The 12,897-nt window shown below is 35.4% G+C and overlaps 1 protein-coding gene across 3 annotated transcripts in view; it reads right to left on the minus strand.

The window, feature by feature from the left end:
- The window catches only part of LOC130645838 (midasin-like), a 49,664-nt gene extending 43,553 nt beyond the window's left edge, over window positions 1–6,111 (minus strand). For 2 of the 3 annotated variants that reach the window (XM_057451944.1, XM_057451942.1), the window contains exons 1-5: window positions 5,459–6,111; window positions 3,394–4,296; window positions 2,980–3,215; window positions 988–1,096; window positions 37–901 (exon numbers count right to left, since the gene is read on the minus strand). In XM_057451944.1, coding sequence (XP_057307927.1) covers window positions 37–901; window positions 988–1,096; window positions 2,980–3,215; window positions 3,394–4,296; window positions 5,459–5,575 — 2,230 coding nt within the window. In that variant the 5' untranslated portion in view covers window positions 5,576–6,111. Of the gene's footprint in view, window positions 1–36; window positions 902–987; window positions 1,097–2,979; window positions 3,216–3,393; window positions 4,297–4,439; window positions 4,575–5,458 lie in introns of all 3 variants that reach the window. The other variant, XM_057451943.1, reaches the window with a different exon arrangement.
- Window positions 6,112–12,897: the final 6,786 nt, after the last annotated feature.

Raw genomic sequence — 12,897 nt, forward strand, 5'->3', positions numbered from 1 at the left:
CAATCATGAATACTGATAACAAGTAAAAATAATTACCGTCTTCTGTGTCCTTCTTTTTTCTCCCTAGTGCTTTTTGACAGCAATACACAAACAACTTGATAAGTGTACTCCACTTCTTTTGACCAAAACATTGATCCACATGTCCTAAAAACTTCAGGTTTTGTTTTTGTGAATATGTCTCAATGAACAAGTCCACAAACATTTCTTTTAATGGCTTTACAACTTGTCCCATATCCATTGGTTTAAACCCCCCAAGTAAGTCAGCCATATCGCTCTGTTGACTCATGTTTACAACATTAACTGTTTGACCACACTGTTCTGCCAGAAACTGAACCGTAGATGTTTTACCACAGCCAGTTTCTCCAACAAGTAAAATAGGCTCATTATTCATAACTCCTTCAGCGATGTCTTCCAAAAGTTTCAGGGAATGTCTTGTAAATGAAAATCTTTGCTTGGATGAGTGCAAGTTTATTATTTTACATACCTCTTTATTTAACTTTACTTCACCAACTTTAAAAAAGAAATCCGTTTTTACGACAGTTGGTTTGTAATTATACAAATAATATTCAACTTTTTCCTTTGTTAAACCAAGTTTAGCTCCAACAGAATATGCGATAGCATGGCGGTCTTTTATTTTTGGCACTGACAAACAAAAACAATTTAAAGCCTTTAAAAATATACACTCTTGTGCAGGGATTTGATTACACTGTTCGATTGATCTTGATGTATGGCAACACCATTTTAGTAAATCACGAGGTGTACTCTGCCTGCTGCCTGCTGATAACTTTGTTTGAGCTACATCATTATCAGATTCTAATGTAACGTCAGATGAAACAAGACTATATATATCAACCATTTTTGAAGCAATGGAAGAGAGATTGTTAAATCTTGTCTGAACAATCTGAAATAGAACAACAAAGAACAAAAGTATTTTTTTTGGTGCAAAAGCATAACAAAATGTCACAAATATCAATAATTGAACATTACCTGTATTAATTCCTGTTTATTGGGAGCTTCCATGTGTATTCTGTGACACAACTTCTCAAGCATTTGCATGGAAATATTTTGATTTTGTGAGAAACTGTGGTGTCCAGACCTAAAATTTGAGTGAAGGATTCACCAAAAACGTTTTTCACAAGAAGAGGTCCAACAAAAACTGATGAAAATACAGTTAAAGTGCTCCAAATATCTGCTTTTGAATAGTCCTAAACGTTCTGCCTCCTTTAGAACTTCTAACCCAACACCAGTTCACGACTCTGATTTTTAATAATAATTTAACATTTGAAAAACTTTAGGCTTTGTAATCTCACTTAAAAAAACTATAAATGGAGCTAAATGAACATTTAGCTCATGTTAATTGTGGTGACTGCAGTAATGTCTCGGTTGCCTTGTACTTACTAATGTTCTTAGGATCACATATAAGGAAACTTTACTTGAAACAATATTGGTCAATACAGGATGGGAGACTTGCCTCGCCTACCAGCTTTAAGATGCCTCGCTTATTAGGACAGGCCTATAAATACCTGTATATTACCCATTTCAAGTTTGGCTCTGCAAACAACCAGTTAGAGCTAAAGATTCCCACCCGCCCTCCCTATACTATTCATAATGCTGTGTAGGGTTTGCCAAACTAACAACATTTTTGTTTTGTTTTATGTGATGTCACTCGGTCAACCAATGCGGAGTATCATTGCCTCATCACCACATAGCGTTCGTCACCGCAACCATTGTTAAAGACACAGTTATCCGAGTTCAGTATATGACTGGTTTAAAATGGCTTATCGCTCACGCATCAACAAAGATGGAGACACTTGCTCTAGCTGCACGGTTTCCTTGAACAACTATTTGGCTAGCAGTGTTGTCAAGGTTTTAGTCCAGCAGTGGGAGCAAGAGTCCTGGCTAATTACACATTGCGCGTTTTAACTGATGGGGATGTCGGGCTTCCTAAGTCAGCCAGAAGTTTGGACAGATACACGTGTGTGGCCTGTTGATTATATCATTACTTGATATTATTACTGTATGCTATTATTAATTTATAATATTATTATTATTTATATTGAAGAATAGAAGAGAATAATGAGATGTGAGGAAGTAATGCCGTGGGAGACATTCACAATTGCAGTGCAGCCAAGATGTGCATGTCATTGTGAGTGTGTCATACCATTAAAGTGCATTATGACGAAGAGAATAATGAGATATGCCGTGGTAGACATTAAGCTTGTCGTACCATTGAAGTGCATATGTAATGCCGTGGGAGACATTCAAGCTTGTCGTTCCATTGAAGTGCATTATGATGAAATGATGATGAAATGCCGTGGTAGACGTTCAAGCTTGTCGTACCATTGAAGTGCATTGTGACAGGAGAATAATGAGATATGCCGTGGGAGACATTCAAGCTTGTCGTACCATTGAAGTGCATATGATGAAATTAATGCCGTGGGGGACATTCAAGCTTGTCCTACCATTGAAGTGCATTATGATGAAATGCCGTGGGAGACACTCACAATGGAGTGCAGCCTAGATTGCATGTCATTGGGAGTGGGTCATACCATTGAAGTGCATTATGATGAAGAGAAGAACGAGATATGTCATGGGAGACACTCACAACGGAGTGCAGCCAAGATGTACGTGTCATTGTGAGTGTCTCATACCATTTAAGTGCATATGCTGGGGTTAGTGCTGTTTTTGTATCTGCACATGTATCTGTCCTGCCTGTTATTGTTTAATCTTATTGCCTGGCATCCCAATCCATGCCCCAAATATACAATTGCGTTCCAATGCGAAGGATGTTGTATAAATTTATTTCATAATACAATGTTCTCTACTATTATGATGTGTTTTTACTGAGGAACCCGGACAATTAAAATGTTCCATTGTGTGACCTAAAGTAATATTTCAAGTCCCTCTTCAAAACATTTTTTTCCACCTTACTGTATAAACTCAAAAAAATAAAAAATGTTGATTAAAAACAGTATATACCTCGTTGTTGCAAAGATCTGAAAACCGGCAGCAGGTGTAATCTCCTCCCCATGTCCAGGTATAATCAAACATTTTGATTTGATAAGGCTAACTAAAGTTGCCATTACATCTGGTGGAGCGGCATCGATATCTTCAAATAGCACCCAACTTCCTTGCATTACAGCTTGTGTTAACGAGCCTGGTTGCCATTTAAATGTCCCTGGCTGTTCACAACACATGTAGGTTCCCAGCAATGACTATAAAAACAAAATACATCTAAACAAGTATATATAATCAAAAAGTGGAAATTAATTAATCTTGTTCCATATTTTCAATCAGGAACTTATTTTTATAAAAAAAACAGCCGTATGTAAAAAAAGAGATTTGTAGAAATGGTGAATGCCCTTATTAAGGGTAAAATGTAAAATACCCCACCTTGCTGTCGGTTTGATCACCAAGTTGCAGTTTTAATAACCCTGGAGGATTAGTGCGACCAAGACATCCTGCTAAGTATTCTACCAAGGTTGTTTTACCACAACCCATTTCTCCAGATAACAGAACAGCAGATTTTGATAATACTGCACATATGAGTGATTTTAAGTTGCTATACATTGAATTTGTTAAAACCATTGAGGATTCTAGTGGTAATGCAGTACCATTGTCAAAAAAGGTAAACAAGAAGTTCATGACAGGAACATAGTTACCACGGAAGTTGCTTTTATCTAAGAATAGGGTTCTTGAAGCTGAATGACCTCCCCTTTTTACTTCAGACAAAGTTCTATGATTAACTCTTTTTAAAGAATCTTTTAACATCATCTGTTCATATTCATTTAAAGTGAACCAAGTTTGCATGTAAGAATCAGTGTCTGTAATATTCAAAGATTTTGATAATATTTTGAAAGAATACCAACGAAGTTCCACATTACTACTGCTAGTAAACGTGTGAATATGTTCTAATGAACAAATCTGTTCACAGCTACAATTTCCAGCATCCATTAAAGTGATTAGTAAACTCAAATAATTGAAAATAACATTAAAATTGTCAACAAATTCTTGAACTTCTTCTTTCATCCATTGTAACAATCGAAATATTTCTTTCTCCACAAGCACACCATAATTAAGTATTTCACATGAGTTCCTCAGGAGTGATGCAAGCAAACTAGAGAAGTTTAAATTTCTATCATTTGTGTTTGTAACTGTCTCAACAGCTCTGAAATATAATTCTGGTAACAAAAAAGCAAAAGCGGATGACAGGATACCAGAAAGACATTCTTCGGATGATAACAACAACATAGACAAGCTGTGTAGCAAATCATTTTTATCTGATATGGACCACACCTAAAAATAATTTATTAATAAATAAAACTCGTAAGTCCACACAAAACATATGAGGGTTTTTGTTCCAAATGTCAGTTAAATTGCTTCCTGATGCTAAGGATGCGCAAAATAAAGCTGGTTGAATTATGTCTGACAGCAAATACCTTGTGGAAATTGGTTTGGCATGGTAAAAACTGTAAGTGTATCATATCTACCACTTTTGCTTATTGACAACAAAAACATTCATAAAACACATTAGGTGTGTGATCGTCGCACATCATTTTGCTAAATGATTCCAGCTAGTAGAAAAAGATAATTAAACACATAAAGAAGCATCAAATATATTTTGTTGATTTTTGAATGTCTTGTCAAAAATTCACAAACTACATAAAAAAGGGCACAGGTATTAAAGAAAGTAAGAAAGTACGTGCGTACTTTAGTTTAAGTAGAAAAAGCAGTTTGTTATGAAAATTATGTCAGACATGTTAAAAAACATTCCGAGCATAAAATATCATAATTCAAGGTAAATATATACATTTTAATGTTTTTAAAAGGAAAAATAAAATACAACATATGCCAAACACAAAATTATGTTATCATATAAATTCATCTAAATAATTTTGTCGTAATTTGATTTCAAGGTCTTTTTTAATATCTTTTTTATCTTCAAATATGGCACCTCGTCTGTTACTATATCGTTTAATTGTTTGCAAATGTAATGTAAGAACATCAGCACCACCCGATTCTGCATGGAGTCTGTTTGCTTCATTAGTTCTTGCATTAATATTTTCTGGTGTGTCCATGTCATGCTTCATGACATATTTCTTGGAGCTTCTTATACCCATAGTAAATAAACTGTAATTCCCATGAGAAATTACTAAACATGATATATCTTACCATAGTGCTTCTCAAAAAAACTCTTAACTTTCTTAGTTAATCTTTTAAATAAAGTGTCTCTTATCTAAAAAAGCTGCATAGATACATAGTTTTTTTTAAGTTTGGTTGAAACTTATAATAAGTTAATGAGTGGTTTAATAAAATCTTAGTGAGCAATAATAGGTAAAGAATTGTGTAATATGAGACATGCAAAAAAGAATTACTATTTCAAGTAAGGATTATAAGTTAAGATTCATAACCTAAACAAACCATTTAAGTGGATTCTAAAACACAATTATTTTCCTACCTTTTTTTTCACAATTGTTTCCAATATTCTTATTTCAGGAGAAACCACTTGAGCATTCTTTGCAAGTTGCAAAAACTCTTTTAATTCATCATAAATAAAGAGTTGGAACACCTCCATATTTTGTTTACATCTATAATAACATGATAAACAGAAAATGTCGATACTCCACTCCAAACCAACACATTTTCCCAACCTTACAAGAGATCAGAAAATAGCTGCATTACTAAGGATGTAGACAATGTTGCTGCATTGATTACTTTAGCTTAAGCTATCAAAGAGTAAAGACAGAGAAAATCAGTACAAATGCTTAGTTTTTATCTTTAAGGACTAATCCTACTAAAACATAGCTAGTATTTAGCATTATTAGTACTAAAATGATTCAAGCTTAAATATCACCCCCCTTCTATTTGCAGCTAGAGTAACTATGAAAGGACAAGTCTAAAGATTTAGCTTAGTTAAAAGTCAAAACCTGAAAGGGAAATTACATTACAGTTTCTTGCCTTATAATAGATACACATATTTGGGAACATCTGTGGGGAAATTGTTTGACATCAGAGGCTAATACTGGTCAATTAAGACATTGTTATACCGATTTTGGGGACATCTAATTTTAGCGCCCAAAATAGAGAGATGTAAACTGCCTTACTTCTTCTAATGATAGATAGGGAAAAAATGTGGTGGTAACGGTTCTAGACCTTGTAGGTTCACTTTAAAATATTAACTTTTGATAAAAAAAAATTAAGTTTCTTGTTTTATGAAAAGGTTGACAGACAATTTAGGGGATTACCGACGCCTAAAGTAATTTCCTGGATTAACCACTGGCCATATTTTGTTGGTATGTACATCAGAAAAAAAAATACAAGGAAATTTTTTGCAATATGTAAAATTAATTGATGTAAGCAGCATAAAAAAAGTTGCTTTCCATTGAAAATAAAAGTCTTATAGCTTCAGCAAAAATTGAAATAATAAACTTAGTATATGTTCTTGATGTTTAAAAGAGATGAAAGTTTTGTGACTATTACCATATTCCGACAGTATATCATATTTCACAAAGATAAATGTGCAGAAAACACTACAAGTATAACATCCAACATACTACATCTTGTTTGATAGAATACCCACTGCTTTGGTTCAAGAATCCATTCTAAAGGTAAACACAACATGACGCTGTGATACGAATTTACTGCGAGAAAATAAAAGTGAAAGAAGAAGAAAATATCTATCAATATCTTTATTGTAATCACAAAAAAGAGCATTTTTAATAGTCTAGATAAGTGCTATTTTATCAGCATTTGTAGACAGACAGGTGGTCCCTCTGGGAGAAATATGCAGAGGTAACCCAGTTGAACACTAAGGATTGTATCAATGTTAAATGCTGAGATGTGCATTCTCAGAGGAGACTGTAAAAATATATGATTCTCTTTTTCTATCAGAAGATAATTGTAGGGACATGACAAAAAAACATAGAGGCAATGGAAACATTTGCAAAGGGTATAGTCAACAAATCTCTCGAATGGCATAACCTTAACAATGTGATAAAAAATTGTCATGATAGTCAAAAACTGCTTAAAGAACAGAAACTGACTTTGAAGAAAGCATACAGTACCGCTCGAATGTAACATTACATGTCAGAACTTTCGTTGTTATTGTTAACCTATTGTTAAATACATTTTTGCATGTTCAAAACAATAGTATTCATGTCTTGTTCGCGAAATTTAATTAGCTCATGTGAACTGTGTGTGTCCCATTGTTGTATTTAATTGCTATAGTCGTTAAGAGATCAGCGAAAGAAAATAAAACTTAACAAAGATTTAAGTTTCGTTAGATTGCATTTTAAAAGTTTAAGACGAAAAACGGCGATAGAAATGCTTTGTTAGATCATGTTTTAAAAGTTTAAGAATAAAAAACGACGATATAAATGCTTTGTTAGATCATGTTTTAAAAGTTTAAGAACATAAAACGGCAATAAAAATGATTCGTTAGATCATGTTTTAAAAGTTTAAGAACAAAAAACGGCAATAGAAATGCTTTGTTAGATCATGTTTTAAAAGTTTAAAAACGAAAAATGGCGATAGAAATGCTTTGTGAGATGATAAAAGTTTAAGAACATAAAACGGCGATAAAAATGCTTCGTTAGATCATGTTTTAAAAGTTTAAGAACGAAAAACGGCAATAGAAATGCTTTGTTGGATCATGTTTTAAAAGTTTAAGAACGAAAAACGGAGATAGAAATGCTTTTTAGATCGCATTTTAAAAGTTTAAGAAAGAAAAACGGAGATAAAAATACTTTTTAGATCAAGTTTTAAAAGTTTAAGAACATAAAACGGCGATAGAAAAGCTTCGTTGGATCGTGTTTTAAAAATTTAAGAATGAAAAAACGGTGATAGAAAAGCTTTGTTAGATCGTGTTTTAAAATGTAAGAATGAAAAACGGCGATAGAAATGCTTTTAACGTGTTATGTTCGTTCATTTTTCTAAAATAGTATTTCAATAGCCTGCGTAATCTTTAACACTTTTAAACAATAACATGCATGTTACAAGTTACAACAAAAGGATTCATCAAATCTTATTGTTCTGACTCGCGCACAACATAACAGTAAAAAGCAATTAAGTTCGTATAGAAACAAAAGATATGTGAACGTTCTTTATGTAGACATGAGATCGCTACATGAGGTCGTAAAACTCGCATACATGTAGAGTTACATTATCACACCTTTGCGTGGAGGACGGCAGTTGTTTGTCTTTTGTTATAATTAAATCCCTTAAGGGTTTTGCAAGTTTATATTTGCGTGTTAAAAAACAATGCACTTGCGAAGAAATATCGGAGCAATTATATTTCTTGTAATTTCAAGATGCATTGTGTAAATGTATTGATAAGCTATTCCCTTAAGTATTAGCGTGAAGTAATTAAATATTAAAAATCTTTCGCGAAGTTTTATAATACATTGCATGTATTGAATGTATTGTTGATTTAATTACTTAAAAAGATTCTAGAGCGTTTAATTAAGAAACATACGAGAAGCATTGTTCACAACTATTAAATGCCGCTTTTCGTTTATAAACTTTTAAAATGTGATCATAAAAAACATTTCTATCGCCGCTTTTCGTTTTTAAACTTTTAGAATGCGATTTAAAAAAACATTTCTATTGCAGCTTTTCATTTATAAACTTTTAAAATGCGATCTAAAAAAACATTTCTATCGCCGCTTTTCATTTATTTTCTTAAAAAACCAAAAGCTATCGCAATGTTATTGTTCTGCGTGGTGAAGGGTCTCTTTAAGAGACAAGAGAGGAGTTGAACATCCTCCACCATACCTTAGTTTAAAGGGCCGATTGTGGAAGTCCCATGAAATGCCACATGGTGATGGTGTCACTTTAAAAAACACCCAGTTCGGTCTGTGAACGGTTGGCGCTAGGAAGGGCATCCAGCTGTAAAACAATGCCAAAACTCTTTATTAATGGCCGTAAGAATAGTTGATCAGACAAACTGCGTAAACGGGGCTGGAACTCTAAGGAGTGAAAGTGTCACGCACGGTAGGACAGGTGTGAGCATCGTCAGACCGTTACCCAGCTATCACATCACAAGGTAGATAACACTAGGTTGAGGATGGCTAGTGTAAATGTTGGTACTCTGAGAGGTAGAGCGGGTGAAGTAGTTGAAATGTTAGAACGTAGATCTGTTGATATGTGTTGTGTTCAGGAAGTCAGATGGAGAGGAGCTTCAGTGAGATTTGTGGAAGGTAGGAGGGCAAGGTATAAGCTTTTTTGGATTGGTAATAGTGATGGATATGGAGGAGTTGGCATATTTGTTGCAGAGAAGTGGGTAGAAAAAGTAATAGATGTTATGCGTGTTAATAGTCGTATTATAGTAATAAAGTTTTTGATAGGTAATAGGATTGTCACTTTTCTGTCAGTTTATGCTCCACGGTGTGGACTCAGTGAGGAGGATAAAGATAAGTTTTATGATGAGTTAATAGCAGTCACACCAAAGTTTGGAGACACTGAACTTGTCATGGTGGGCTGCGACTTTAATGGTCATGTTGGGAAGTCATCTGAAGGTTATAGAGGTGTGCATGGAGGCTATGGATTTGGGAGCAGAAATAAGGAAGGGGAGAGATTGCTTGAGTTTGGAATGGCAACGGACATGGTGGTTTGCAACACATCATTCAGTAAGAGACAGGTTAGGCTGATAACATATGAGTCAGGTGGTTGTAAGACACAGATAGATTACTTCCTGGTTAGAAAGTCAGACAAGAAAGTGGTGAAGGACGTGAAAGTTATATCAGGGGAAGAGTGTGTTTCCCAGCATAGGTTGCTGGTTTGTGATATTATCTTGAAGAGTGTTAAAAAAGCCAAGGGAAAGTACAGGCCCCGTTGAAAAGTCTGGAAGCTGAAGGAAGAGATTGTAGCAAGACAATTTAGTGCAAAAGTTTAGCAGTTAGCCCACAATGGTCAATGTGATAGTGACAATGTTGAAAGTACTTGGACTACTTCGAAGAATTGTCTTCTAGAAGCTTCTGATGATACCTGTGGGTGGACGAAAGGACCAGCTAGACATAGACAGACCTGGTGGTGGAATAATGAGGTTGACCAGTGTATAAAGGAAAAGAGGAAACTTTGGAAAGAGTGGAAGTCAGGTGGTAGTAAAAATATTTACTTAGAACCTAAGCGTCGCGCTCGTACAGCAGTGTATAAGGCAAAATCAGAAGCAGAGAGAAACAGATATGCAGATGTGTTAAGAAGGGAAGACCAGCGCAATGAGGTATTCAAGATAGCAAAGCAAACGAAGAAGACTAATCAAGATGTTGTAGGTGAGAAGTGTATACGTAATGATGAAGGTGTTTTGGCTAGCACAGAGGAGGAGAAAAGGGTAGCTTGGAAGAATCATTATCAGAGGTTGCTTAACACTGAGTTTGATTGGGACAAGGATAATTTGTCTGATGATGATGTTGTAGAAGGGCCAGCTATGCAGATCAAGACAGAATGGATAGTGGAGGCTATTAGGAAATTGAAGATTGGCAAGGCTGCAGGAGTATCAGGTATTGTTGCAGAGATGGTAAAAGCATCTGGATATATGGGAATTGAGCTTATTACAAGTCTTGCTAACCAGATTATAAAGGATGGTGCTATTCCGAGTGAGTGGCAGTTGAGTGTAATAGTGAATTGTTTCAAGGGCAAGGGTGATGCATTAGAAAGGGGTAACTATAGAGGTTTGAAGTTGGTTGATCAAGTAATGAAAGTTATTGAAAGAGTGATTGATAAGTTACTTAGAGAAAGAATTGATGTAGATAAGATGCAATTTGGTTTTGTTCCAGGGCGTGGCACTACAGATGCAATATTTTTACTCAGACAGCTTCAGGAAAAGTATTTAGGAAAGAGAAAAAATCTCTATTTTGCCTTTGTAGATTTAGAGAAAGCTTTTGATAGAGTGCCACGTAAAGTTATTTGGTGGGCTATGAGAAAATTAGGTGTGGATGAGTGGCTAGTTACGATGGTACAGTCTATGTACAGCAATGCTAGAAGTCGTGTCAGGATTAACAATTCGCTTAGTGATGAACTTAGTGTAAATGTTGGTGTACATCAGGGTTCTGTACTTAGTCCTTTGTTGTTTATCCTAGTCTTAGAAGCGCTGTCGATGGAGTTCAGAACAGGTTGTCCATGGGAGTTATGGTATGCAGATGATTTGGTTCTCATAGCAGAGTCGATGGAAGAATTAGTTGAAAAGTTTGAGAAGTGGAAGAAAAGACTAGAAGAGAAAGGGCTAAAGGTAAACACAGCAAAGTCTAAAGTCATGATTAGTAGCATTGCAGCCAAGTGTGACCTTGTAGTTGGAAAGTGGCCTTGTGGAGTTTGCAGGAAAGGGGTTGGTAGTAACTCAATTTTTTGTCAGACTTGCTAGCATTGGGTACATAAGAAGTGCAGTAGTATTAGTGGAAGGTTATGAGCTGACATTCAGTTTGCATGCAAGCGTTGCAAAGGTGAGACTATAGAGAATGAAGTATTTCCAGCTTTAATGATGTACAACAGTGGCTCGTTAGAGATAGTTAAGAACTTCTGTTACTTAGGTGATATGTTGGGCAGTGAAGGGGGTGTTGGAAGAAGTGTTACTTGCAGGATAGGTTCTGCTTGGAAAAAGTTCAGAGAGTTACTTCCTTTGTTGACTAGCAGAGTCCTGTCAATTGAGGTAAAAGGTAGGCTGTATGAGGCCTGTGTAAGAAGTGTTATGTTGTACGGTAGTGAGACATGGGCAGTGAAGCAGGAAGATCTTGATCGTTTAAAAAGGATTGATATGAGAATGGTTAGGTGGATGTATAACGCCAGTCTGAGAGACAGAAAGAGTTCAGATGAGCTAAGAAGCAGGCTAAGTCTCTGTAGAATTAAAGATGTTATCCAGATAAGAAGATTGAATTGGCTGGGGCACTTGGAAAGAATGAAGGAGGATAATTGGGTAAGAAAGTGTAGAGACTTGATAGTTCCTGGGGCAAAACGCAGAGACAGACCAAGAAAGAACTTGGCAGGAGGTTATAAGGACAGACTTGATACAGAGGAAGTTGAGTTTAGATCTAACACAGTCTAGATCAGATTGGAAGAGGGTCATTAATATACCCCGTCCAACCCATGCTAGCATGGAAAACGGACGTTAAGCCGAGAATGATGATGATGAATGATGTAACTATTCATGCGAGTTTCGCGTCCGCAGTAGATTACTTTCAGACGGTACTGTAGCTGTCACAGTGAAAAGAAAAAAATACTTGCATGCTAAAAAACTTGTTAAGTGATGCAGCAATTTTTTGGGTGTGTTGTTTCGAAAGTTATACAGAATATACTTGTGTTGTTTCAAACGTTAGAAAAATTATTTTAGTGAAAATTTTAGTGTTGTTTTAATGATTTTTGCGCAGTCCAGGATGTGCACAATATTTTTTGAAAATATAGTATAGTTGGTAATATTCAAGTTCAAGTCCATAAAGGGGAAGGGTGTTACGACAAACATATCCTGCCTTTTTTGTATGTATTGTTAAACAACAGTCTTGCAATATTATAATTTACATAGTGCACTTTGGATTTTACCCATGCGATTAAGACCTAAAAACCGCAAAACCGCATATGTGGAGGTGTGGGAGTGCTATCCCCATGGGAACAAAACAATTAACTTTACAGTAGAATATGTGAAAGAAAATGATATGTTGGATGCAGATGTCTTCTCGAGAGCACCAATGCAACAACCACAGTCAGCAAAAAATAACATTAAACAATATATATCACACATGTTCATTCCATCATCATGGCAATGTCAGCCAGGAATCAAAAGATTAAAAAAATACAGCAGGAAAATGCTTAAGATGTTACACTGCAGCAACTCCTAAAACAAATAAAAACAGAATAGCCCAGCACAAGATCAAGATGTCACCTAGAAGTACAACCTTGGGACAGTGGAGAGGA

This window comes from Hydractinia symbiolongicarpus, chromosome 5, assembly GCF_029227915.1.
Source record: "Hydractinia symbiolongicarpus strain clone_291-10 chromosome 5, HSymV2.1, whole genome shotgun sequence".
In the NCBI taxonomy this organism is placed as follows: domain Eukaryota; kingdom Metazoa; phylum Cnidaria; class Hydrozoa; order Anthoathecata; family Hydractiniidae; genus Hydractinia; species Hydractinia symbiolongicarpus.